The sequence below is a fragment of the Lycorma delicatula genome, chromosome 2 (assembly GCF_047948215.1).
Source record: "Lycorma delicatula isolate Av1 chromosome 2, ASM4794821v1, whole genome shotgun sequence".
In the NCBI taxonomy this organism is placed as follows: domain Eukaryota; kingdom Metazoa; phylum Arthropoda; class Insecta; order Hemiptera; family Fulgoridae; genus Lycorma; species Lycorma delicatula.
In genome coordinates this window covers 143,987,447-144,012,739 of record NC_134456.1, presented here as the reverse complement: position 1 = coordinate 144,012,739, position 25,293 = coordinate 143,987,447, and the positions used below count along the sequence as shown (strand labels likewise).

At 29.4% G+C, this 25,293-nt stretch overlaps 1 protein-coding gene across 1 annotated transcript in view; it reads left to right on the top strand.

Annotated features, from left to right (window-relative positions):
- Positions 1-25,293, top strand: part of LOC142319291 (sodium/hydrogen exchanger 9B2-like) — a 113,926-nt gene that overhangs the window by 80,248 nt on the left and 8,385 nt on the right. Inside the window, exons 4-8 of the mRNA XM_075356399.1 lie at positions 6,541-6,915; positions 8,104-8,286; positions 11,858-12,033; positions 14,822-14,928; positions 20,664-20,828. Of these exons, the coding sequence (XP_075212514.1) occupies positions 6,541-6,915; positions 8,104-8,286; positions 11,858-12,033; positions 14,822-14,928; positions 20,664-20,828 (1,006 nt within the window). The remainder of the gene's footprint in view (positions 1-6,540; positions 6,916-8,103; positions 8,287-11,857; positions 12,034-14,821; positions 14,929-20,663; positions 20,829-25,293) is intronic.

Genomic DNA, 25,293 nt, shown 5'->3' with positions numbered 1-25,293 from the left:
GTAGATTGGCCGGTACATTCTCCAGGTTATTTATTTATTCATTGAACCAGATTTACAAAATTAAATATGAAATATAAATCCCTTATATTAAAAGAGTATCAAAGAGTAAACTTTGTTATATGAACTCAGTTCTGTTACTTAAAAGTTAAGCTTAAAACTATAAAAATTTACAAAGATTAGATTATTCAAAGGTATAATCTATTAGAGTTAGGATACATGTTATTACGTTACCTTCTTATACATATGATTTAACCCAGTTTTTCAGTTTAATTTTTAAAGAATGTTTTTCAATATTAAATGTTTTTAGATTATTCAGTAATTCATTGAAAGTTTTGATGAGCATATTATAACTATTTTTATTGCTAACCTTTTTCTTATTTCTAGTAATATTAGAATACTTTTATTTCTTATAATACTATTTGATGTTAAGGATTGGTTTTTAGGGAGCGAATGTCATACAATTTCTTAAAGCTGTACATCTATATTCAAAAACGTAATTATTCATACAATATTTTTCATGTATTTTTGTCATTTAGCATATGTAAGAAGTGTTTATGAATTATTTTAGTATAATTTCTATGTTAACCTTTTAAATTTATTTTTTTTATCATATAAATGTGTTCGGGCGCTAATGATGACACTTTCTTATGCACCCAGTAAAAAAAAGAAAGGAATAATATTTTAAGCTTCAAAATTAAACAACTGTTCCAAATTCATTGGGTTGCTTTGGATAATAAAATTGTTTTTATTTACAATTTTTTATAATCCTATTTGTAAATTTTGTAATAAATCCCAATTCTTTTTATATACACCTCCCAAGCTATCATTCCATAATTTATTACTATAGAAAAAAAGCACAGTATATCATCCTTAGGTTTAAGTCTGTACAGACTCGGAAATTTTATGAAAAATGTAGACTAAATAGTTTTTTTTAATACCCACTATTTCTTAACGGCCTTAACGGGACTAAATTTATGTGAAATTTAAGATTTAAGTACTCTGGATTTATGTCTTGAAGATACATTGCAGATGACATGTTTATGTAATATTTCCAGCATTTTCTGAAAGTGATTTTCTAAAAGTATTACAACATTTCTAGATTAATTATTGTGATTTCCTCTTCAATCATGGTTTTAATTCTTAAGTACTATTCAGATCAGCTAGAATACTCTTTACATATTCTTAAAATCATAATAAGAAATTGCATATGGTTGAGTCAGGAATATGGTTGGCTACCAGAAGCCAAGGAATGTCATTATTCTCAGAAATTATCAAGAAACCAAAAATCCGTTTGTAACTGCATTTGATATTTTTATTGTGTATGAATCATCTTGTGGAAAACAGACATTTACATTTACTACTCAAATACAACAAGTAAATAAGAAGTAGTTATAAAGCCTTCAACTTTTTGTAATTTTCACAAAAGATGAGCCTATAACTGTGTACAGTAACACAGTTCCTCATTGTTGCCTGGTTTCTGTATAACGTAAGTTAGTGAAGCTGACTACAATTTCATTTGGCCTGTAGCAACAATTTTTATAATTAATGAAACCACTCATGATTAGGTTCATAATGGTAAGGTTTGTAATGGTAAGGATGTAATTTAAAATCCTTAGACTCTTAAAAGATTTGAATGCCATAAGTTTCTTTCTTTTTTTTAATTAGAATTTGTTTATGTTTGTCAATAAGTACATTAATTTTATTTAATCATTAAATTTCATAAATTAACCTTTTAATTACAATAATTACCATATTTTGTTTGAAAATGAGAGATAATATTGTTCATAAACAATATTTTATACTTAAATGTAGATTAAAAGCAAAATATCTCTTCTTAATTCATAAATCATTATCTTTTATACTTAAGTATAACAGAAAATTCATTTATCTAAATGAGTACTTATCCATTATCATTATCTAGAATTATCATTTTTATTTTATTTTTCATTATCTAGAATACACATTTGGGTATTATAAAGTAATTGAAAGAAGTTTAGAATCCTTTTTTTTAAATTATGCTAATAATCCAAATTCTTGAAAAATCAAACAAAAAGGCACTGCATAATCACAAACTGAAGACTGCAGGTTTTTTTGAATGAAAACAGCAATAATGTCATCTGTTATACAAGCAGTTCTCACATTGACTGCCGGCCCACAGCCAAACTGTTTTGTCTTTTTTTCAAAAATGTGGCATGTTATCACATTTTTTTTTGCATGAGTTAAAAAAATCTGTTAATTGCATGAGCAAAATAAATTCAGTATAATAACTTAATTTCAACTATCAGTGAGATTCTATAAGCACAGATCCTGAGTGAAAAAATCCTTTAATCTAAAGCTCATTTGGTATCATCAATAAGTGGCAAGATTTGGATAGGAGGATAACAATTGTTATTTATGTCTAAAACTCTATAATGGCTTAATTACAAATTTCAAACTTCCCATTTCTGTGAGCTACCTCTATTTGAAAATACTTTCCAAAAAAAAAGAAACAGTAACACCCCATCATCAGTGATGATGTGGTTGTTGCATACCACTGGCACAACAGCTATATGTTTTACTAATGAAACTTCTCTTGAAATAGTTAAGAAACCTGTTTAATTTATGGCTAAGTAGTAATCTACCAGATCTATGTTGTGCTTCTTCATTTAATACATATTTTGGATAAATTTTAATGTAAATTTCATGATCATAAAATTTTTTAAATTGATTCCGTTATAATTTTTGTGTAAAATTTGCATTTCTGTGATCAACTTCTTTGAAAGCATATCCAGTTTCTGTGTGGTGATTAGCAGAGCTTGGATTCTGTTGCTTGTAGTGCTTGTGTGATCTCTGATTGAAAATCCATATAGTCTTCTGTCCATTACAATATTTAGTTAGGTCTCTGTAGTTTTATTTATATATTTCTGGTTTGTTAATTTTATTAATTGGTACTGTATTTCTTTGTTGAATGGTCTTAAGTATTATGTTTTTAGATTCTGAAAGTAACATAGAAACCGCTTGTTCTGAAAATGCTGCCAATTTTTTTTTAACGGTTGATTTATATTTATTACATTGTACATTTTTTCACTAGATGCATTTGAAGTGCATTTCTTACTTCTTTTGTATAGAACATTTATGTGTGTTGATAAGTGCAAGAGGAAGAGGAGGTAATGAAGATTTTTGAGGAGGACATCGCAAAAGGTTTGAGTAAAAAAGATAAACTAGAAAATGGAGAATGATAAAAAGGAAATTCTTAAATCAGCAGAAGCAAACTTAGGCGGAACAAAGAGAACTGGTAGAAAACCTTGGATTTCAGAGGATATATTGCAACTGATGGATGAACGCAGATAATATAAGAATGCTAATGATGAAGAAAGTAAAAGGAACTATTGACAATTAAGAAATACTATAAACAGGAAATGCAAACTAGCAAAAGATGAGTGGATTAAAGAAATGTTCTGAAGTGGAAAGAGAAATCAAAGTTGGTAAAATAGACTGAGCATACAAGAAAGTTAAGGAAAATTTTTTGGTACATAAATTAAAATGTAATTATGTGTTAAACAAAGATGGTACACCAATTTAGAGTATGAAAGGAAAAGTCAATATGTGGGTGGAATATATTGAAAAGAGGAAATGAAATGTGGAATATATATCGGAGGAAATGAATTAGAAAATGGTGTTATAGAGGAAGAAGAGGAAGTCAAAGAGGATGAAAGTGGAGAAACAATACCGAGATCTGAATTTAAGAGAGCATTAAAAGATTTGAATGGCAGAAAGGCTCCTGGAATAGACGTAATACCTGCAGTATTACTGTGCAGTGCAGGTGAGGAAGCGATTGATAGATTATATAAACTGGTGTGTAATATTTATGAAAAAGGGGAAGTTCCATCAGACTCCAAAAAAAGTGTTATAGTCATGATACCAAAGAAAGCAGGGGCAGATAAATGTGAAGAATACAGAACAATAAACTTAACTAGTCATGCATCAAAAATTTTAACTAGAATTCTGTACAGAAGAATTGGGAGGAGAGTTGAAGAAGTTTTAGGAGAAGACCAATTTGGTTTCAGGAAAAGTGGACAAGGGAAGCAATTTTAGTGTTCAGATTAATAATAGAAGAAAATAGATTAATAGATTAAAGAAAAACAAACCAACATATTTGGCATTTATAAACCTGGAAAAGGCGTTCGATAACGTAGACTGGAATAAAATGTTAAGCATTTTGAAAAAAATTAGGGTTCAAATACAGAGATAGAAGAATAATTGCTAACATTTACAGGAACCAAATAACAACAGTAATAATTGAGGAACATAAGAAAGAAGCCGTAAGAAAAAAGGGAGTCTAACAAGGGTGTTCCCTATCACCGTTACTTTTTAATGTTTACATAGAACTAACTGTTAATGATGCTAAAGAACAATTTAGATATGAAGTAACAGTACAAGGTGAAAAGATAAAGATGCTACGATTTGCTGATGATAAAGTAATTCTAGCCGACAGTAAAAAGGATTTAGAAGAAACAATGAATGGCATGAATGAAGTCCTATGCAAGAACTACTGCATGAAAATAAATAAGAACAAAACGAAAGTAATTAAATGTAGTAGAAATAATGAAGATTGATCACTGAATGTAAAAATAGGAAGAGAAAAGATAATGGAGGTAGAAGAATTTTGTTATTTGGGAAGTAGAATTACTAAAGATGGACGAAGCAGGAGCAATATAAAATGCCGAATAGCACAGGTAAAACGACCCTTCAATCAGAAATATAATTTGTTTATATCAAAAATTAATTTAAACATCAGGAAAAGATTTTTGAAAGTATATGTTTGGAGCGTAGGTTTATATGGAAGTGAAACTTGGACGATCAGAATACCTGAGATGAAAAGATTAGAAGCTTTTGAAATGTGGTGCTACAGGAGAATGTTAAAAATCAGTAGGGTGGATAAAATGACAAATGAAGAGGTGTTGCGGCAAATTGATGAAGAAAGATGCATTTGGAAAAATATAGTTAAAAGAAGAAACAAACTTATAGGCCACATGTTAAGGCATCCGAGAATAGTCGCTTAAATATTGGAGGGACAGGTAGAAGTAAAAAATTGTGCAGGCAGGCAACATTTGGAATATGTAAAACAAATTGTTAGGGATGTGGGATGCAGGGGGTATACTGAAATCAAACGACTATCACTAAATAGGGAATCTTGGAGAGCTGCATAAAACCAGTCAAATGACTGAAGACAAAAAAAAAAAGTGTACTAATTTTATTTAATCTTTAAATTTTAAAATAGCCCTTTTAATTACAATAGTAGCATTTTTGGTTAGAAAATTATAGATAATATTGTTCATAAACATAATTTTACTCTTAATTATAGATTGAGAACAGAAATTTCTCTACTTAATCTATAGATCATTATCTTTTATACTCATTTAAGTATCATCAAATACTCATTTATCTAAATGAATATTCATTATCATTATCAAGAATTATCTTTATTATCTTTTTCATTTTCTAAAATATATATTTGAGTATTCTAGATTAATTAAAAGAAGGTTTGTATTCATTTTTCTTTTTAAACGATGCTAATAACTTATTATTTTATAAAAGATCTCATCTTGTTTTGTTAAATACACATACAAAATGATGCTATTTAGACAAAAACAAATTGCCCATTATTTCTTGTATAAGATAGATAATATATTGGTTCACCAATCATGTATGCCATAATAAATAATCACTGTAATGTTACAAGTAATCCATGGCTTAACAATAATATTAACAAAAAGTAATGAAGTTTACTGTAACAATTATAATACAATATTTTTCTAACAAATCAATGTTCCTGAAAATGGAAGTATGTTTGGCTTATTACCAGTAAATAGAAACAAAATAAATTAACTCAGATAAAAATTATGCCTGCGATTGTGTAATACTGTACAGCTTACGGCAAATACACACAACCATACTGTGGTACAGTGCAGTTGATCATTAAGAAAGAGTTAAATCTGGATTAATGAGGGAATGAGAATATTACATAAATTTAAAAAGAATTAAAGAGAATAAATTAATTAGGACTTGGTGTTACCACATTTGGTTTAGAAAGGCTTTTGGAAATAAGTTTGGAATCAAAAGAAAAAAAACAGGAGAACCATGGAAAATACATGGGTATTATTTCACACTTTTTTTTTAAAATCTTCCTCAACATGAAAGAATACAGAAGAGTTTATAATAATCGTGCAGAAAATGATGACAGTTAATTGATTGTTCAATTAATTTTATTTACATAAACCTGCAATTATGATAATGCCTGTAAACTATTAATTTACTTAGATTATTATTTAAAAACTGATCAAAACAATAATTTCATATGATATAATTGTAAGGATTTCACACATTGATGATCCTAAGAGTTTTGGCCATTTCTTATTGCGTAGCAGAAGACAAAAAATTCCTAGTTTAGATTAAATAAGATATATCTTTAATATAATAATAATTTTCATTAAAGTGTATTTTAAAACCAAAAATATTTAATTTTTTAACATATTATTTTTTGTTTTTCCATGACTTTAGTTCCTGGTGGTTTGATCTTTGTACCAAGTGTCGACAAAAGGAGACTAGTGCAGGCTGGGAACCATGGTATTGGTCATTCCTTTGTCCATACCCCTTTTGTCCAACATATCGTCACGTTGCCAGAATACTCTCTTTAGTTATAGTCGGTTTGTTTACATGGGGTATTTTATTTTGTATCATTGGTGAAGATATTGCACCAGGAGGACAGTTATTTGATATTGCTATTCTTTGTATTTCTGCCCATGTTGGAGGATGGTGTTTCAAGATGTTAAATTTACCTGCACTTGTAGGAATGCTGTTGGTGGGAATTATCTTTCAAAATCTTGGCTTAATTCACATTCATGGTGTCTACTGCGAATTTGTAGCAATACTCAGGTCAGTAAATAAAATAGTAATGTCTATTTTTACAATTTAATATCATTATTTATCTTTAATACTGTAACCATAATGTTCGAAAGCAACCTGACATGAGACTCAGCCTTCAAGATGAAATTCTGACTACCACTCCACTATGGAGTTTTCCATATTAAAGTTTTAATAGCTTTATTAAAGTGTCCTTCACAAGAGAACAATTAGAAGTGTAAAACTATCATTAATATTCTATATTTAGATGTTAAGATTCTTCGAAATCAGGACTTTACTGGTCCAAGATTGATTTATTATTTCATAATTTTTTACACCAAAAAATTAGTTTTTTTTATTTCGTATACATATTCTTTTCCAGTACAATTATTTTTATTTTCTGAAACTACACTCTTTCAAAAATGCTGTGTGTGTATGTATCATACACAATAAATAATATAATAAAATAGTAAAAATATTTGATTAGAAAAATGAACTATATAGAATATAATAGTAAAACTTGTAAATTGTTCCCTACTATTTAACAAAAAAACAATCTAAAATCTAAAATAATAATAATAATAATAATAGTGATGAATGTAATCATTGAAGAGTAGAAACAAAATTTTTTAAATATATGAATGCAGACAGAAATAAATTTAAAAACCTACTGCTACCAGCTCCTTGTAAAATATTAATATATCAAAATTAATAAAGAGAAAATTACAAAAATTTTGGAAATAAATGATAATTCATGAACAAAAGCAATTAGATATGTACAGGTTACAAATATAAAGATAGGTAGATTCAATATAAATTCATAGGCAGATTATAAGAGTGATATTTTATATAAGCTAGAAGAAAAATATTATACTTGCTCAACTGTTAATAAAAAACATTGATAAATATTATTAAATAACATGGGAGGCAAATATATACAACTAATTTATTAAGTTTGTTATTAAATTTAGTTCTGTCTCATAAGTAACTATTAAAAATTAATAATACCTAAGAAAAAAATTATTGTAGAAGTCCCACCAAAAAATTCATTTGTCAAAAGAATAAATAATATCTTAAAAAATTATCTTTAAAATATTTCATTTACTTACTATTTATATTTATATTTCTATTACTTCTTACATTCATTGATTTGAGTATTATTGGTATTTAAAAAAATGTTTATTTAATAGAGCATTTCTGTAATACTTCATTTTATTTCAGGAGATTCGCACTTGTTATAATTTTAATTCGTGCAGGACTTGATTTGGATCCTGAAGCAATGAAACGACTATTTTTCACTGTACTTAGGATGGCACTTATACCTTGGGGGGTAGAATTAGTTCAGGTTATGTGTCTAACTCATTTCTTATTTGGATTTCCATGGCAATGGAGCTTGCTACTTGGGTAAATTTTTTTTTATATACATAAGTTAAGATTATTTATTTATTTTGTAACAATGAATTTATAACAAAAAGTGTGAAAGTTGTAAGATGAAAAATTCTAGAAACACCAGTTTTATGTTCTGTGTTCATAGATTAGCTATATTATTTTGCAATAATTGTTACATAAACAAACATTAGCAATTTCTTATCTAGTAATTTACCTCTTTCTTCTTATTTTCATAACATTCTATCTTGCATATCCAAACTTCTTAGTGCAGTAAATAATTTCTAAAATTCCTTGCCTGTGATCCACAATACCATTTAACTAATTGCACCACTTTTTTAAAATTATTTCCCTATTAGTTTTTATTTTTTATTTTCATTTATTTTGTATTTTAAAAATAAATAAATATATATATATATATATTTAAATTCTATTAAATAAACCACCTAGTACAGAAGATATGTTTATGATAACCTTAACTTTTCATAAAACTACTGTCATGAGATCCTGCATATAAATATATATATAATCATTATTTCAGTACATGCTTTCATGCTTATCTTAAACATTTTTTTTTTTTTAATTTTCCCCAAAATTCCCTCTTCCCTAAAGATATAAAAATATTATTTTTCTATTGCATATTTTTTTAACAAGATTTTTTTTTATATCTTCCTAGGCATATTAGAAATGCAAACAACCCACAAAATACTTTGGAGGGCAATATTTGGGTGGGAGAACTAATCAAAGTTTAAAAATATAAATATTTGAAGTTCTTCAAAACTTTTCTTGGTTTATTTAAACTTTTAAAAATGTTAAAAGTTTATAAATAAACTTTTAATTATAATATTACAATAAAATTTCATCATAATTCACTCCCAAAAAATAAATAAATCTTAGTTAAGTTATAATGGTTCTACAATTTTTATCAAAAACATGCTGAACAAGGAAATTAAAGGAATGGTATACCTCTGTAAAATACTACTTATATAAAAATTTGATATAAAATATGTGGAAACCTTACTTTCCTATATCTTCATAATTTTCCTATATTCCTTATATATATTTTTCCTATATTCCTATCTTCATAAATTTCATGTTCTTCAAAAATAAAAAAAATAATGAAAAAATTAAAATGAAAATAAAAGATAAAGTTATTTATCATTATTAAAAAGAAAAAAGTCTGATGTGGACACCATATGACTTCCTTGTACACCTATTAAATTACTTATACACATTTTTTTTTTTTTAATGAAAAGTCCATAAAAGTTTATTTCATTAATAACTAAAGATATTTTTTCATATTTTTTTTTATTATTGAATTATTATTTATTGTTAAATGTTTTACATTCAGAGCTAATAATTATTAATAAATCAGTATATTTAAATTAAAAAAAGAAAGTTATAAAAAAAAGGAGATGAAGTCTGATTCGAACCAATGTGCCCTTCCACTTGTAAGATCTGAATAATTCATTAATTAAGTTTTTTTTTTGGCTAGAACTCTGCAACCAATGAAAATAAGTACCACTTATCATATATCATTGAGAAGCTCTCAATGAAGACTTATTACTGCAGTTAAGAAAAAGTTCAAAATCCAAATTTTTTGGATTCACACTTTTGGTCCAGTCGAATCAAACTAGGAGGTGCACAACTAGATGTTTGAAATCCTAAATCTGAAATTTCAACATCTTATAGCTAATCATTTTTGAGTTATGAGAGATACATACATACGTACATACAGATGTCACACTGAAACTAGTCAAAATGGATTCTGGGGTGGTCAAAATTGATATTTCCGTTGAAATCTGAAATTTTTCATAATCACTTTACTTCCTTTACTTCGTACAAGGAAATAAAAAATAATTAAGTATTTTCTGTTGAATTGAATCAGAATTAATTATATTTCAGTGAAAGAAAAAACAAACAGATGCTCAACTTTAACCCAGAATGCAGTGACATAAAACAGAATTGTTGTCAAGAAGACCTTTTAATTTATTCAACTTATACTTCAAGCTAGTTATTTACATTAACCATATCAAATAATTCTACTTGCTGAAGAGTTATTTACTGGCAACAAACAAGGTTAGAGGTTAACCTTTTTAAAAAATATCTTTCCAAATAAAATGAAAATAAAATTTGTGTCAAATCAGGTGCTTTATTAGCTAACATGGTACAAATCCTAAATATATTTTGTCAGAGAATCATATAATTACTATGGGTGTACCTAACAATGTTAAAAACAAATGCTCCTCTCTCTGTTAAATACCAGTATTCATGTTTATGTAGCCATCAACAGGTATGAGGTATAGCTTATTAAATTATCAACTATAGTAAGAAGTAATATGTTACATTAGGTAACTGATTATCAAACATAACAATTCAATTTAAAATGACTATTAGTCACTGTATTTAATTAATTTTGAGTCTAAATAAATAGTTAATTTTCATCAGAATTATAAAACTGTTCTTATTTGACCAATACTTTTATTTCACACATGGTCTACGAGACTCAACATAACTACTATAGTAATAGGGTGAGACCCTAACATAGAAAAAACACATGTCAATGCTTTTTAAGAGAATATTAAACAGAATATGATTCTGATTTTCATTGAATATTTGTGATTTAATGTCGATTCAATGTTGACTGGTGAAACTCATTCAACATTGACTTTGAAAATCATTCAACATTGACTTTGAAAATAAGCTAGTAAAAGGCTAGCAAATTGGTTCTGTCACATAAGAAACTTTTAGTAGCTATTGAACTTCTAAGTTCTAAAAACTCTAGTAAAACCTTATTTACTGTTTAGTTTTATATTGCTTCCATATATTTTTTTATCAGATTTTAAGTTTTATTAAGTATAAATAATTCCTATTTTATCATAAAAATCTCATAGTGCATGATATGAAAAAGTTATATCATACAAAAATTTTCCCTATTGCTTTGAGATTCAGCTTTACAACAAATTCCTGTCCTTTCTAAGAAACAAAAAAATAACAAAAAATTGAAAAATTATCTGTTGGCTTTCCTCAAGACAAAATATTTTACAAAAAAAAATTGCTACGTAAGTAAACCTGCCTTTTCTGTGACCGGTATTTTAAACAAATACAAAATACTATGTGTATTGCAATGTATGTAATATATTATATAAATATTTTATAAGCCTAGTAGTGTATTGTAATAATTGAATTATTACCCCAGTAGCTGCTGAATGCAGTTAGGCATAGTTATTATTTGCATGTTTTAGATGTTTGAGAGTGTGCAATAATTGTGTTAAGTAAATAGTGTAGTTTAATTGGTAATAAAGTTGTCTCCCATGTAGATGACCATGGTATTATGAAAAACCAAATTGAAAAATTAATTGGTAATTACAGGATGAACGTTTTTACACATGTGTGTATTCTGCGTTAAACCAGTAAAATATTAGACTGCAACTCATTCATACTGCACCCCATTTTTGAGTATCTATATAATAAATATAGTATAATATATTGTACAAATAGTTCATATTTGAATGGAGTGTATGAACTAGCTTAGTATATGAATTAATGATTAAAATTTCAACTAAGTTACGCTTGCTTTTTTATATAGTTCAATTATAGCTGCAGTTGCACCAGCTGTAGTTGTACCTTGTCTGATACGGATTCGTAATAAAGGTTATGGAGTATCTAAAGGAATTCCTACTCTTGTTATTGCAGTTTCTGGAATAGATGATGCTGCTTCAGTTGCTGCTTTTGGAATAATTTATGGACTGATGTTTCATTCAAGTAAGTCTACAAATTATTGAATTATTACAACATAAATGAAATTTTTTTCATCGTAGAAATATATATTTTTTGCATTAAAAATGAACTAATATGTTTATTTCAATATAGAATTGACAAGAACAATTAATTAAACAGATTTTAAGGTTAGGTTAAGCAGCAAGTAATAAGGCTAGATTTTAAAGATAAAAATTAAATTTTACCAATGTTACAATATGGTTCAACTTTACCATGTTATATTTTTAATACTGAAACTGTTTTTTTTTTTTGTATTAAAACTAACATGATCTTCTAGCAAGAAATAAATTGATGGACTTTGCCTAAGTTATAACGTGAAATTTTAAATATTATAAATTGTTTAAATTCAGGAATTATGAACCAAATTTTAGTGGCATGTGGGGTGAGTGTGCGTTCGCATGTATGTGTATGTGTGTAAAATATAATATTTTATATAAATATAATAAAATTGATCGTCAGACTCCTTGATGTTATAAAAGAGACTCTACTTAGATGTTAACTGCTGGATGGTTATGATCATCAAATGACTAGCTGATTAGATCCATGTGACATTTTGTAAAACATCATTGCTGATTAATGGAAATTATTCACTGATTTTTTCATTATTTTACATTTTAAGAGTACATTAATTATATTTTATTTTCATTAATTTCTTTCTTATCTTATTGTATTAAAAAAATTAGATTTATTTTAGCTATCTTAATATTTTTATTTTGTTATATTTATTATTTATTTGATTAATTAAAATTTACTTAAGGTAAAACATTGTTTTACAGAATTATATAACTGTATATTCTGTTGAGGATAGATTCTCTGAGGAAGCATGCGATCTGTAATAATTTATCCATATTTTTTTTTTTGTCAAAAAGAGTAACATTTTTATGTCATTCAACCAGGTTGGAATTTTTCATTTGTGGTGTATCTCTTGAAAATTCCCTACCATACTATAATTTTATTTTTAAATTTTGAATGATAAATGGAAATGAAGAAGTTACAGAAGAGTGGGAGTAAATTATACGGAAAGTTCATTGTGATGGTGATTGAATGGTTGAACAAGAGTTCAACCATATACTCTTTATGCTACCAATTAACAGAAAAGATTCACCATTTATATGAGTGTGTACGAGAAGAAGAATGACCACTACACAAGTGAAACTGGCCATCTCCATTAGTGTTTCATACCTTATCATAAAACATATTCTATCAAAAATTCATATTTTCAGAAATAATAATGATAATATTATTAGTTACATTTTTCTTCTGTTTTTTTCTTTTGTTTTTAAAGTAATAACAGGGGTACACACATAACTATTCCAACACTGTAACATTTGATTTTATATTATAGCAATCAGCAAAATATGGTCCACAACCACAGGCGGCTGACCACATTAAAATATTATGAAAAATGCAGTCATTTTGATGTTTACATTACGAAGCAAAACTTATATTTTTCATGTCAACTTTTAAGCTTTTTTCATTCTTCTAATGTGTACATTGCAGTCTGTTCAACCAGTGAACAATAAAAAATCTTCACCCACGCTCAATGAGATGAGGATGATATTTATGACATATAAATAAAGTATAATTCTGTACAGACTCATCCCAACCATTCCTGAGTGGTTAATTGTTTTAATTGAACTAATCACCAAAGTACACCAGTATCCACTATCAAGCATTCAAATCTGGATAAAAGCAACTAACTTTTACTAGATTCAAACTTTTGAACTTTCGACTTAAAAAATCAGCTGTTAAACAACCGACTTGTGAGGATGAATTAACAATTAGACCAGCCCGATGAGCTAACTTCTTTTCATAAATTAAATTTTTAGCAACTTATTTTGTCACCATTTGTTTACAGGTATCTAAAAGTAAAGTCCATTTCCGTGAGGGTAGATTTTTATTATTTAGTTTATATTTTTTTTGGGCTTTAAGTGAACACAAATTTTATGTGAAAAATAATTTTTTATTTCTTCCAAAAAACAGCACAGGAACGATGTTCCAGCACCAGTATTCCCTGAGTAATAATGAATTACGGACTTATTTTAAAAAATAATGACAGTATTTTATTTTTCTAAAATAGTAAATTACAATTTTGGATATAGTCGCATTCAAAATGTTAAAAAAAATATGTTCAATTTTTTACAAAGCCACATAAAAACAAAATATCAATCACAAAATTTAAATCAATAAAATCACAACATTCGATAAAAAATACTTCAGATTTAACTAAAGTCCTGGTATCAAATGAATATTTAAAGATTTTGTTAAACAGATTAGGTAAAAATAAGAAATTAAACAAACAAAATTAATCTTTAAAAAAAATAGATCAATATTTAATTAATAAGCATTTACCCAGATTAATTTATATTAACAAATTCCCTTATATAATCAATAAAAATATATTAAATGTAAATTTAACATAGCTTCCTGAAACATTATAGGTGTTGTGGAACAACCAGGTTATAAGAAATGGAATATATCATATTAATCAAGACCTTACATATTATCTTTCAATTTTTTACCTGCCTTATTGATTTGTTTATGTTATTCCACTTTAAAATGGTATGTTATAAGACTATGCCTGTGACCAAGGTAGCGTAATATCTTACAATTATTAGAAGTCAAAATAGAGGGTAAATTATAACTAATCAAAAGTGCACAATGATAATGATTTACAACCAACATTCATAATAATTGTGTGATTTATTTTTTTTACAGTGGAATCTCTTTACATAACAGAATTACAATAACTATTGTGATTATAATGTTTTAGATTCATTGGTGTTTGATGTTCTAATGGGGCCAATATCTATTGTGACAGGAATTCTGTTTGGAATCTTCTGGGGAGTTTTAGTTACATACGTACCTGAAATGGATGACGTAAGCATTAAATTGTTTTTTTTTCTACTCTCTTTGATACAGTAAAAGAAATATATCACTGTTTATTATAAATAATCAATTTTCATTTCAAAAAGTACTTCGAGAATGTTTTAGAGTATAATAAACACCGAATGTTTAAAATTTTGTTTAATTTAATTTACTGTTTAATACAGCAATTGCATCTTTTAAAATTTGTTTTTTATTTTATTAAACGTCTAGGTTCTTATAAGAATATTATTTTACTTATTTATAAAACAGTGCATTACTTTACAAAAAAATAAAAAAACTACTTTATAAGAAGACTGTTCATAATATTACATTTTAATAAAACTATTAATTTTTTAATTACAAAACTATTTTATTTAATATAAATACACACAAAAAACTTTTCAGCCATCTTTAATGACCAATGCTGAGTGTTAGTTGATGTCATTGCTGAATTAGGAAGACAAGTATCTAAATTGTGTTCAAAATATCCATTAGATCTGAATTGTATCTGTTCACTGATCCAAACCTGCCCAAACACCCATCCTATTCAGAGTAGCAAATTTATTAACATGTAGCTTGGAGTTGATCTGGATGTAGACCTACATATAAAAATTGACCTGTGACACCACAGGTCAGAGGTCAGTTTAGCTTAGTATAGCTTTCAATGACAAGGAGATTTGTTAGATTTCAATGACAAATTTGGATTTATGAAGGGTAAACACATTGCTTAGGATCGGCAGAGATGTATACTGCAAACCTGTGCATGCTCTGTTCTGTTCAGATAATCTTAATTATTTATCATGGAACTTTGCAAGTAATGGCCATTGTCTTGTGCTTTCATTTGCTGTCCTGTGAGACACCCAAATTCAAGGATTCCCACATTGCATATTGTATAGTCCCAGGCTTGGTCAATATACTTTAGCTTTGTTGATCACAGGTAGAAAACAATTCTAACTTCTGCAATGATTCAACTGAAATTGACTGACTATTTCAGAATTGGGTTTGACTTTGCCTATTGCCTCTAGTGAACTCACAAATCAGATCCACCTTTGAAAAATCATTTGCTGTTGGTATTGAGCCCCATTAGAGGGTTCCTCAGACTTCACATGTCCATTTTCATAGTCATGTGGTCTTTGATTAGTAGCTGAGAATAAAATGCTTTAACAGCATTAAAACATGTTCAGTGACCTACAGTGGAGATGTTGTTAGCAGGAAGATGAATCTCTCATTTCATGAGAGCTAATGCTACATTTATCAGTACAGTGCTAGCAGAGAGTGTGAGTGATCAATAGCAGATAATTGTAGTAATGCGGTTAGGGTGAATCAGATGGGATTTCATATATTGAAGCTTCATAGTAAAAGTTCATCTACTACACTGTCTTCTATTTCCCATTCATCTGATGTACTGCAATCTACAACGAGAATCTCCCAAAGGTGTGCATTCTCTTCATTAGTATGGCTCTTTATATTTTGCAATGTTAAGTGTTTAATTATGTGGTCCTTTTTTGTGTACACTTAGACAAACACAGTTATTGTTAGTTTATTGCTGGTGAATTTGTCATTTATCCTCACAATGGTGTTAGTAAACACTGATTGTAGTGACTTATCATACATGCAGTATTTCTAATGTTTAGTAAACACTGATTTCTCATAATGAATTTATGTGTTCATTGTATCATGCAATTAAACACAGAGATGTGAAAAATTACAAATGAAATTTTTTTTCAAATGTATCAAAAAACATGTACATTCACAAACAACAAACATGATACAAAATAAAATACGTAGATATTATTTTAAATAAAAAGATATGTTCATATTATTTTATAACAATAATAATTTGCTAATTATCATTATTGCACCACGGCAATGCAAGAAAACATTATATATATATATATATATATATATTATTGCAGTAACAATATTACAATAAAATAATAATAAAGCATTATGTTATTTCATTTCTGATTTAAACACTCATCGAATGCTTTAAGTAAGCTGCATAGCTTGTGATGTTATTTTTTATTTACAAAATATACTTGTATGTTTTTATGTATTTTTAATTTTGCCAGACCTATGTACAGGCACAGTTTTAAATGACACTGTTTCTATGATTGGTAGGGGCTAGGGAGCAACTCAAAAATTTTAAACAGGACTAGTGGTCATCCCAACCCCACATAGGGAAAGACACCCGCCTAGTGATATTCTGGTGGCAAACCCCCCCCCCCCCATTCATAGCCCTGTTTGGGCTTTAAAGTCGTCTACCACCCTCTGACTTTTTACATCTCATAGTAATAACCCTGGCCTCCTTGGGTTGTCATAGACGTAAATGCCTTGGTGATTTATTAATTCAAGCTTTTGCATTCGCTGTAGGCCTCATCTGGACATCTTGAATGTCCTACATCATATCCCTTTGAACTAGCTAACCGAACTTGCAGATGCACGAACTCTGCGCCTAGTTCTACTTATATTGAGCCAATTTCATGAATGTCTCTCAATTCGAGGCAAATTAAACACAACATACTACTAAAGATGTTGATCGTAACAACAAAATTTAGTCTTTAATTCCCTTACTGAGGGGACTACTGGTCATTTCAACCCTGTAAGGGAAGACACCTGCCTAGTGACGTTCTGATTGCCACATTGCAGCCAAAATGGCAGCCAACATTGTATTTTCTTCAGATAGTTAGAACTATAGTTGTATGCATGCTCCCTCTTTAATTTTTCTGTTATCTGAGGTACCCTGATTGTCTCTTTCGAAATCTTCTTTAATAAGAGAGATTAACTCAGTAAGCCACAATTTAGAGTAAGGGTAAGTGGGAGGCATGGGCAGGCAAAAATTCTAAACTGGACATATGGTCATGTGGTACTTGTTTTAAAGATCTTTGTGAGACAAGCAAAATGGTATCAAAAAAAAAAATTAAATTAAAACAAAAATGACATTAAATTAATTATGAAATTTAAAAAAAATTAATAATTAAAATTTATCAAATACTTCTTTTAATTAAACTTAGTCTTGAATTAAAAAAAATTATTAAATAATAATTAATTTACTCATTTTTTAACATTAAAATTTTATTTCATAAGAAACTTTTAAGAAAGTCATTTTTATTTTATAAGTTGGCAATGTCAATAGCTAAACAACAAAACACAGATAAGTTAAAATTTATATTCATTGTTGATTTTGTGATAACTAACAAATGATGTTACAAGTGTAACTGCATTAGTGTTATTTTCTGAATGACGCTTTACGATTTTTTATTAGTAAACATAAAAAAGATTAAATTTCAAAGGTCAAAAAAATAAAAAAAGGTTATAGAAATCAAAATTTAAAAAAAAACTCAATTTAGTTTTAAAAAAAAAATTAATGTTACTTAGAGACCTGGTATTTTTTAACTTAGTTAAAAAGCCATAATCTACAAGAAAAAGCTCTTAGGTAAAAAACTATGTTTTTTTCAATTCAAGAAAGAGTATAAATAGTATTTTTATTTAGAGAGATAAAAACGTACAAAGGAACAACTAATGCATTTAATTTGTGGCATCCTATCATATAATTTTCAGGACCATAGTCACAAATTTAATAGAAAAATCTAACGCACTGGTAGTGATTTGGAGAATAAAAAGCCTGGCTGACCCAGTACACACAGTACAGATGAAGTTAATGAATAAGAAATATCTGCAGAAATTTCTGATAATAATCAACAATTGGCAGGAGCGATTGCACAAAATGATCATTTATCTAGGTGGTCAGTGAAAAAAGTATTAAAATGGTAGTTACTGGTCCCAAGAAAACTTTCACTAGTGTCATGAGACATACCCAGCATCCAGGACGGTTAAATGTATGGGATAATAGGTGACACTTCTTGAATCGTAACTTAGATGGTGATCTGTACTATATGTTTTGCTGAAGGAACAGATAATTCCAGCCCTCAGCAATTTGATTTAGGTAGCTAACAGACTAAATGGACATTCTTTGTTCATGACAGAAAATGTGTTTTTCCAATTAGATGATGCTGCTCTGCATTATGCTCACATGAGAGATCTGCTGAATCAGCAGTTCCCAAACTGTTGGATAGAAGTCTATTAATGGAGATCTCATCAAAGAAGTTTTATGTCTAGCAGAAAAATGCATTACAGTTAGTTGAATGTACACTAATCTCTATTATGAATCACTACAATGAGAATGGATATTATAGAACTTAGAACGCCAGTTGCATGGAGACTTACTAAAGTGGTGTTATTTATTTAGTTTGATAAATTTACTGATTACTGTTACTGCTGCTAAACAGATATGAATTTTAGTTACAATGGTTTTTCCTGATGTAACATACAAAGAAAAGCTACAAAATACTACAATTAAAGAGTAGATAAGAGATGGAATTAAATACAGCACTTTTAAATTATATTAGCAATCCAATATTCCATTACATATGTTAATATTCTAACAACAAATGGAGCACCATCTCTGATAGGAAATAAAATAACCTTCATCAAATTACAATCCTAAGGTGAAGAAAACATCCTCCGATGTACAGCATTCCAGTGTGTTATTTATCAGCAACTACTTAGTTAAAAAATTTAGTTTAAATAAGTTTATGATTTTTATCTTAACATTTTAAAATTGAAGTTGATAAAAGTCATAAAGAACTAAACAAATTTTTTAAAGACAGCAATTTGTACTTTGGCTAAATAATGAAGAGCTGAGTGCAGAAATGTTCTCGACCAAAAATCACTGTTTTAATGTCGGAAGTAGAACATTATGAAGAGTCAGGAAATAAGCAGCAATTAATGTAACTAAGATTCCTATGAAATATAATAGAAAAAACTGCATATTTAAAAATATTATCTTAAAATAAAAAGTAAATGCTTAATAGAATTAGTGACCTCAATAAAAATTTCAAAGGAAGAACAATGTTGGGAATTCCGTTAAAAGAGTGATGAGTTAAATAACTGTACCTGCATGGAAGAATAATGTGGAAGTACAATATCTGCTAGTTTTGGTTACTTTACTTTAAAATGTTGAATGTTTTGAGTAACATTGGTAATATAAATTATAGAAAAAACTCAATTAATTTTCAAAGTTAAAAAACATGATTATATTATTTACATTCACCAAGATTTTTATGTTATTTTCATTTAATGGTATATTTCATACACTGAAAAGACTTACTAAAAATCACTTCAGAAATTTCAGAATTAATAAAGATTCTAATGTAGTTAAAGAGATACAGAAGATCTCTGCCATATATTCTCATAAAATCTGCAGGTTCAGTTCAATGAATTATATGACATATTCTGAAAAACTTTATATTTGGCAGAGTTTATATTTGGTTTTATAACACTTTATATTTGGCAGAGTTTTACGGATTCTCCTATTTGAGTAAATCAGTGCTTATTTGGTTGTGCAATCCTTATTTAAAAAATTTCATAAGTAAACTAATTTTAATTATTCTTATTTATGAAAATTTTAATGCATTAATAAATAAATAAACAAACAAATAATAACACTATTTTAAAACAAAGTACCTACCATGTCTTGACATCATGCAAAATGTATCTTATGAATAATCATTATACAAGATGAATTAGTACATATGAATTTAATGTGTATACACTGAAACTATGAAAAATTTATAAAGTAATAAGATTGTTAATGAAGTTATATTTTTGTTTTATTAGATTACGTAAGGATAGTATAGTCCTTTTTTTAAAAAAAAGTGATTATAAAGTTTAATTGTTTTTTACAGCCATATGTTGTGCCATTAAGGATTTTGATGCTGTTGGGTGGAGGACTAATGTCTGTTCTTGGCAGTGAATATGTAGGAATGGGTGGTGCTGGCCCACTTGGTTGTATAACTGCTGCTTTTTCATCTATTTATGTGTGGTCAGAACAAGGTTGGGAAATTGAAGATGTAAGTTCATATTTATTCTATTTGTACAACTAAGGTAATAGTTAAAAATGTTTAACTATATCATATTTTTGTGCACATTTTGTGTTGTGTTTTTTGTTAGTATCAGATTAAGTAATAATTTTCTCACGATAATAGACCTAATATTTAAAAAAATAAAACCAACTACCTGTGATAATCTTACGTTAATTGTTGTAGAACATTATGTATAGTTTTTTAAAATAAACAGTTAACAATTGTTAAAAGTTATAAGGTTCCAAGTCTCCACCATTAAAAATTGCACAAGTCTCCAGTGTTTTTCTGAGAGATTGTCTTAACTGTCCAAAAATTCTGGGAGTATTCATCATTTCTTGAAATCCATTTTGGATCCTTTGTTGATGATCCTCAATGTAGAGAGTATTGGAGTTTAATAAAAAAAGTTTCAAATGGTGCCACAGGTAGAAGTCTCAAGAGGGTTAAGTCAGATGATCGGACAGGCCAGGGCCCTGGCCCTTCATGACCTATCCATTTTTCATGGAAAGTTTTATGCAGGAAATCTGATACTTATGGGTAAGTCTTCCAAAAAATGTGGAAGATTTTCAGTTAAATGAGCAAGATAATTTTCTCCATTTAAACGGTTTGGTAGAATAACACGACCCAAAAAAAAGTCATTAAAAATACCTGCTCATATGTTCAGGGAAAATCTTTGTTGATGGCTACTTTGCAAGGTACCATGAGGATTCTTGTCATTCCAGATACGCTGGTTGTGATAGTTTTGAAACACCATTCCTGTTGAAGGAAGCTTCATTTTTACATTGTTAACATGATCAACAGTAATAGTAGCTGTGTAAAATTATTCAAAAGTGAAAAGTTAATATCAGTTGTTTTTATTATTTAATATTAAACCTTATAAGAAAATTATTACTTAATTTGATACTAATTTACAGTACTAGAATTAACAATAAATAAAAACAATTAATATTTAATTCAATTAAACATAACATGAAAACAGACACAAAATTACATCAATTTTCTGCTATAACACGTCTATTTGTTAACAGATTTAAAAAAGTAAAATGCAATTTTTGTTCAAAATAAAAGGCCTAGTATTTCAGCGATAACATACAATTTGATAAAAGTTATATTTATGGTGATATAACGGTCTTGATTTTTTTCTAATTTTAAAACTTTATTACAAAGACGCTGACCAGATATTAACGTGATTCCTATCAGACTTGATGTATAAATTTTTGTAGAAAAATAACAAAATGGCGGACAGTGGGAGAACGAAGGAGAAGTTGCCATTTTTTCTAAGGATATTTCTTGTTTAGTTTTACAAGTAAATCCGAAGAAGTATAGCCAGCCCACGATTTTAGAAAACCCATATAATAACATAATATAACGTACTGCGCATAGTGTTATCACATAGCTGGTATGTAACATAGTAGTTTTCACATGACCTACCTTACGAAATAATTCACTGCATAATGCGGTATTGATAAGATGTCTGTACCAGAAAACAACCGAACATTTTTAATTCCGCGCCAACGGAGATATTTAGTGACGTGCGGTTGGCAGCATTGTATTCCACTTAATCTCCATTGTAATCTCATGTTCTTGCATTGTTGTTATCTCTTTTAGTTTTCGTGTTATTGTTATTTCAGTGCAACGTGTTTAAGTGTTAGTAGCGACTTTTGTAATGTGCGATTTTCGGCAGCACGATACAACGTAAAATTTTGCATAAAACTAGCGAAAACTTTCACAAAAACGTTTCAATTTTTGAAGCTTACGGAGATGATCTTCTAGTCGTAAAGAATGTTACGAATCGTTTTCACGATTTAAAAATGGTCGTCAGTCAATTGAACATTACCCTTAACCAGGAAAGCCTTCGACTTCAACTGATGACCCCCACGTTCAGAAAGCCAACGATCTGGTGCGTGCAAATTGCCGATTAACTGTCAGAGAACGTACAAAAGAAGTTAGCATCTCTATTGGATCAAGCCTTAACATTTTGACTGAAAAATTGAACATGCATCAAGTTGCAGCAAAGTTTTTTCCTCGTCTGATGAACGCTGGGAAAAGTGAGTGAATAACAGAGGGGAGTACTTTGTAGGAGACAAGAACCAATTATCTGTAAAATTAATAATAAATATTAAAAAGTAAGGTTATTTTCTGAACAGATCTCATAGATTGACACAGGAATTTGAACTCCTACTAATAGACATCTCACAATCATCAGTCATTTGTTTCTTGCATACAAGTGAGTATAGTCTTGCATAGAACAGTTCTCCTACTTCTCTCTCACTCACTCTCTCTCTTTTCTTTCACGCGCACGCTCTCTCTCTTTCTTTCCATTTCATATACAGAATATTCTTTTTTTATTCTTTGTTATTAAGCTGTATATGCAGTATTAAAGCTCTGTAGTACAGTATTTATTGAACTGATATTTGAAAAAATAATTTTAACTATTAGTAAATAAAATATAAATTTGTAAAATTAAATTATCAAAACTACAACAGTTCTGTTACAAAAACATATTATTTATTGAAACAATAGATTTTTTCCTGATATTTAAGTATTATTTATGAGTGTTATTTGTTGTAAAGTATCAGTTATCCTGACCTTTGTTTTTGTTTTTACTTTGTTTATTTGATGAATTGCATCAAGGTAACATAGGTAAGGGATTTTTAAGTGACCACAGCTTATACCACCAAATTACTAATCTAATGTTAAACATGTCTTACTGCACTACATCAGTCGCTCAATAAAAATCTCCAATCTACAAACACATTTGACATCCCCTTCACATTGGCACTCACAGAATTTCCTCTACCAACCCTATAAGCTCCAACTTGACCTTAATATAATATCACCTTTTTTTTTTCTACTCTTACCACTGAGGCTGGTCCTGTGCCAGATAATTGCACACCCTCAGCGGGTGCCATGGCCTCTAACCCCCAGGGTAACTCGACCTAAATTACCCAAATTAAACTAACTCTAAACTAAACTAACCCCAGGGTAACCAATTCAATCCCGGACAATGTCCCACTGATTCCACTGATAGATAGTATGTTCAGGTGTGTCTAACTTCCAGTACCTGCACTCAAGGGATTCTCGCTTACCAAACCGATGGAGGTAGGCCTCAAAATCCCCATGTCCAGTTAAAAACTGCGAAAGGTAGAATCCCACCTCACCAAAGCCTCTCTGCACCCAGTCATGTACCCATGGAATTATTCACCTCGTCCATTCTCCCATTGCAGAGGCACTCCACTCGTCTTGCCACTCATCAAGTAAGACATGTTTAGCCTCGGTCTTAGGCACCCCATTATATACACGTGATAGCATCTGAGCCTTCAGTTTCACAGGAAGAATACCTGTAATTACTTCAATTGCATTCCTAGACACTGTTCTATAGGAAGCTGCTACACTAATCGCCACATGCCTCTGTATCTTACCCATATTCTTCTTAGGGAAAGCCTCTTCCCGAAGTGGGGCTGCATAAAATATAATTGAAGAGGTCACCGCCAGAATAAGCCGCCTTCTGGATGCACGCAGTCCACGGTGATTACTCATTAGCCGATTACTATAGTCTCTTAAGCAGACTCGTGACCTTCTTTATGTACTTATTGTATAGGCGACTCGTTTCCAACCACAAGCTGAGGTATTTTATAGACCACAACGTGGGTATATTAGTCTCTCCAATTCTAACAGACATGTCTCTGATTCGTCTCCTCCCGATGATTGCAACCATTGATGTTTTATCCAGAGCTAGATTCAAAGCTCTTGCCTTTAACCACAAATCTATTTTGCCTGACTGCTAAATTAGCACCCTCTTCAACTTCCTGCTCAGTTTTGCGGCGACCAGCTGAGCCGGTCATCAGCATAGGCCACCAACATAACATCCCCATGCAAGCTCAACTGCAACATGCCGTCAAAGGCAAGGGTTCACAGCAGTAGCTCTAAAACCGACCCTGAGGATCCCCACCATACGACACCTCTCCATCTTCTGTATTGATTTTAATCTGTCTGTCATGGAGGTAACTATTAATCAGGCAACACAAATATCCACTAAATTTCCACTTTCACTTTTCTCCTCAACTTCCATCCACAGTCTATCGACAATAAGGAGTTCAAATAATGTCAGCCATGTTGAAAAGGCAAATGGGGCGATACAAGAGTCTGTCTTGTAGTGGTTTGCTCTTCTTCGGAATTAAAACCATTCTTATCTCCTTCCAACAGGGTGAAAAACAACAGGCTCCCAAGGCATGATTAAACGCATTGAAGGCGATCCATGGATGTCGTGAAACAAGTGTCTTGACAATTGTACTGGGGATTAGATCATGTCCTGGACTCCTGTCAGGGTGCATTCTCCGGGCAGCATCTCCCAGTTCCCATGGCAGCATCTCTCGCCATTCAGACTCGGGCATAGGAAAGAGTTCCAAGACCGTCCGCAGTGTTCCACCACTCAAGAGTGGGACAGCAGGTCTAC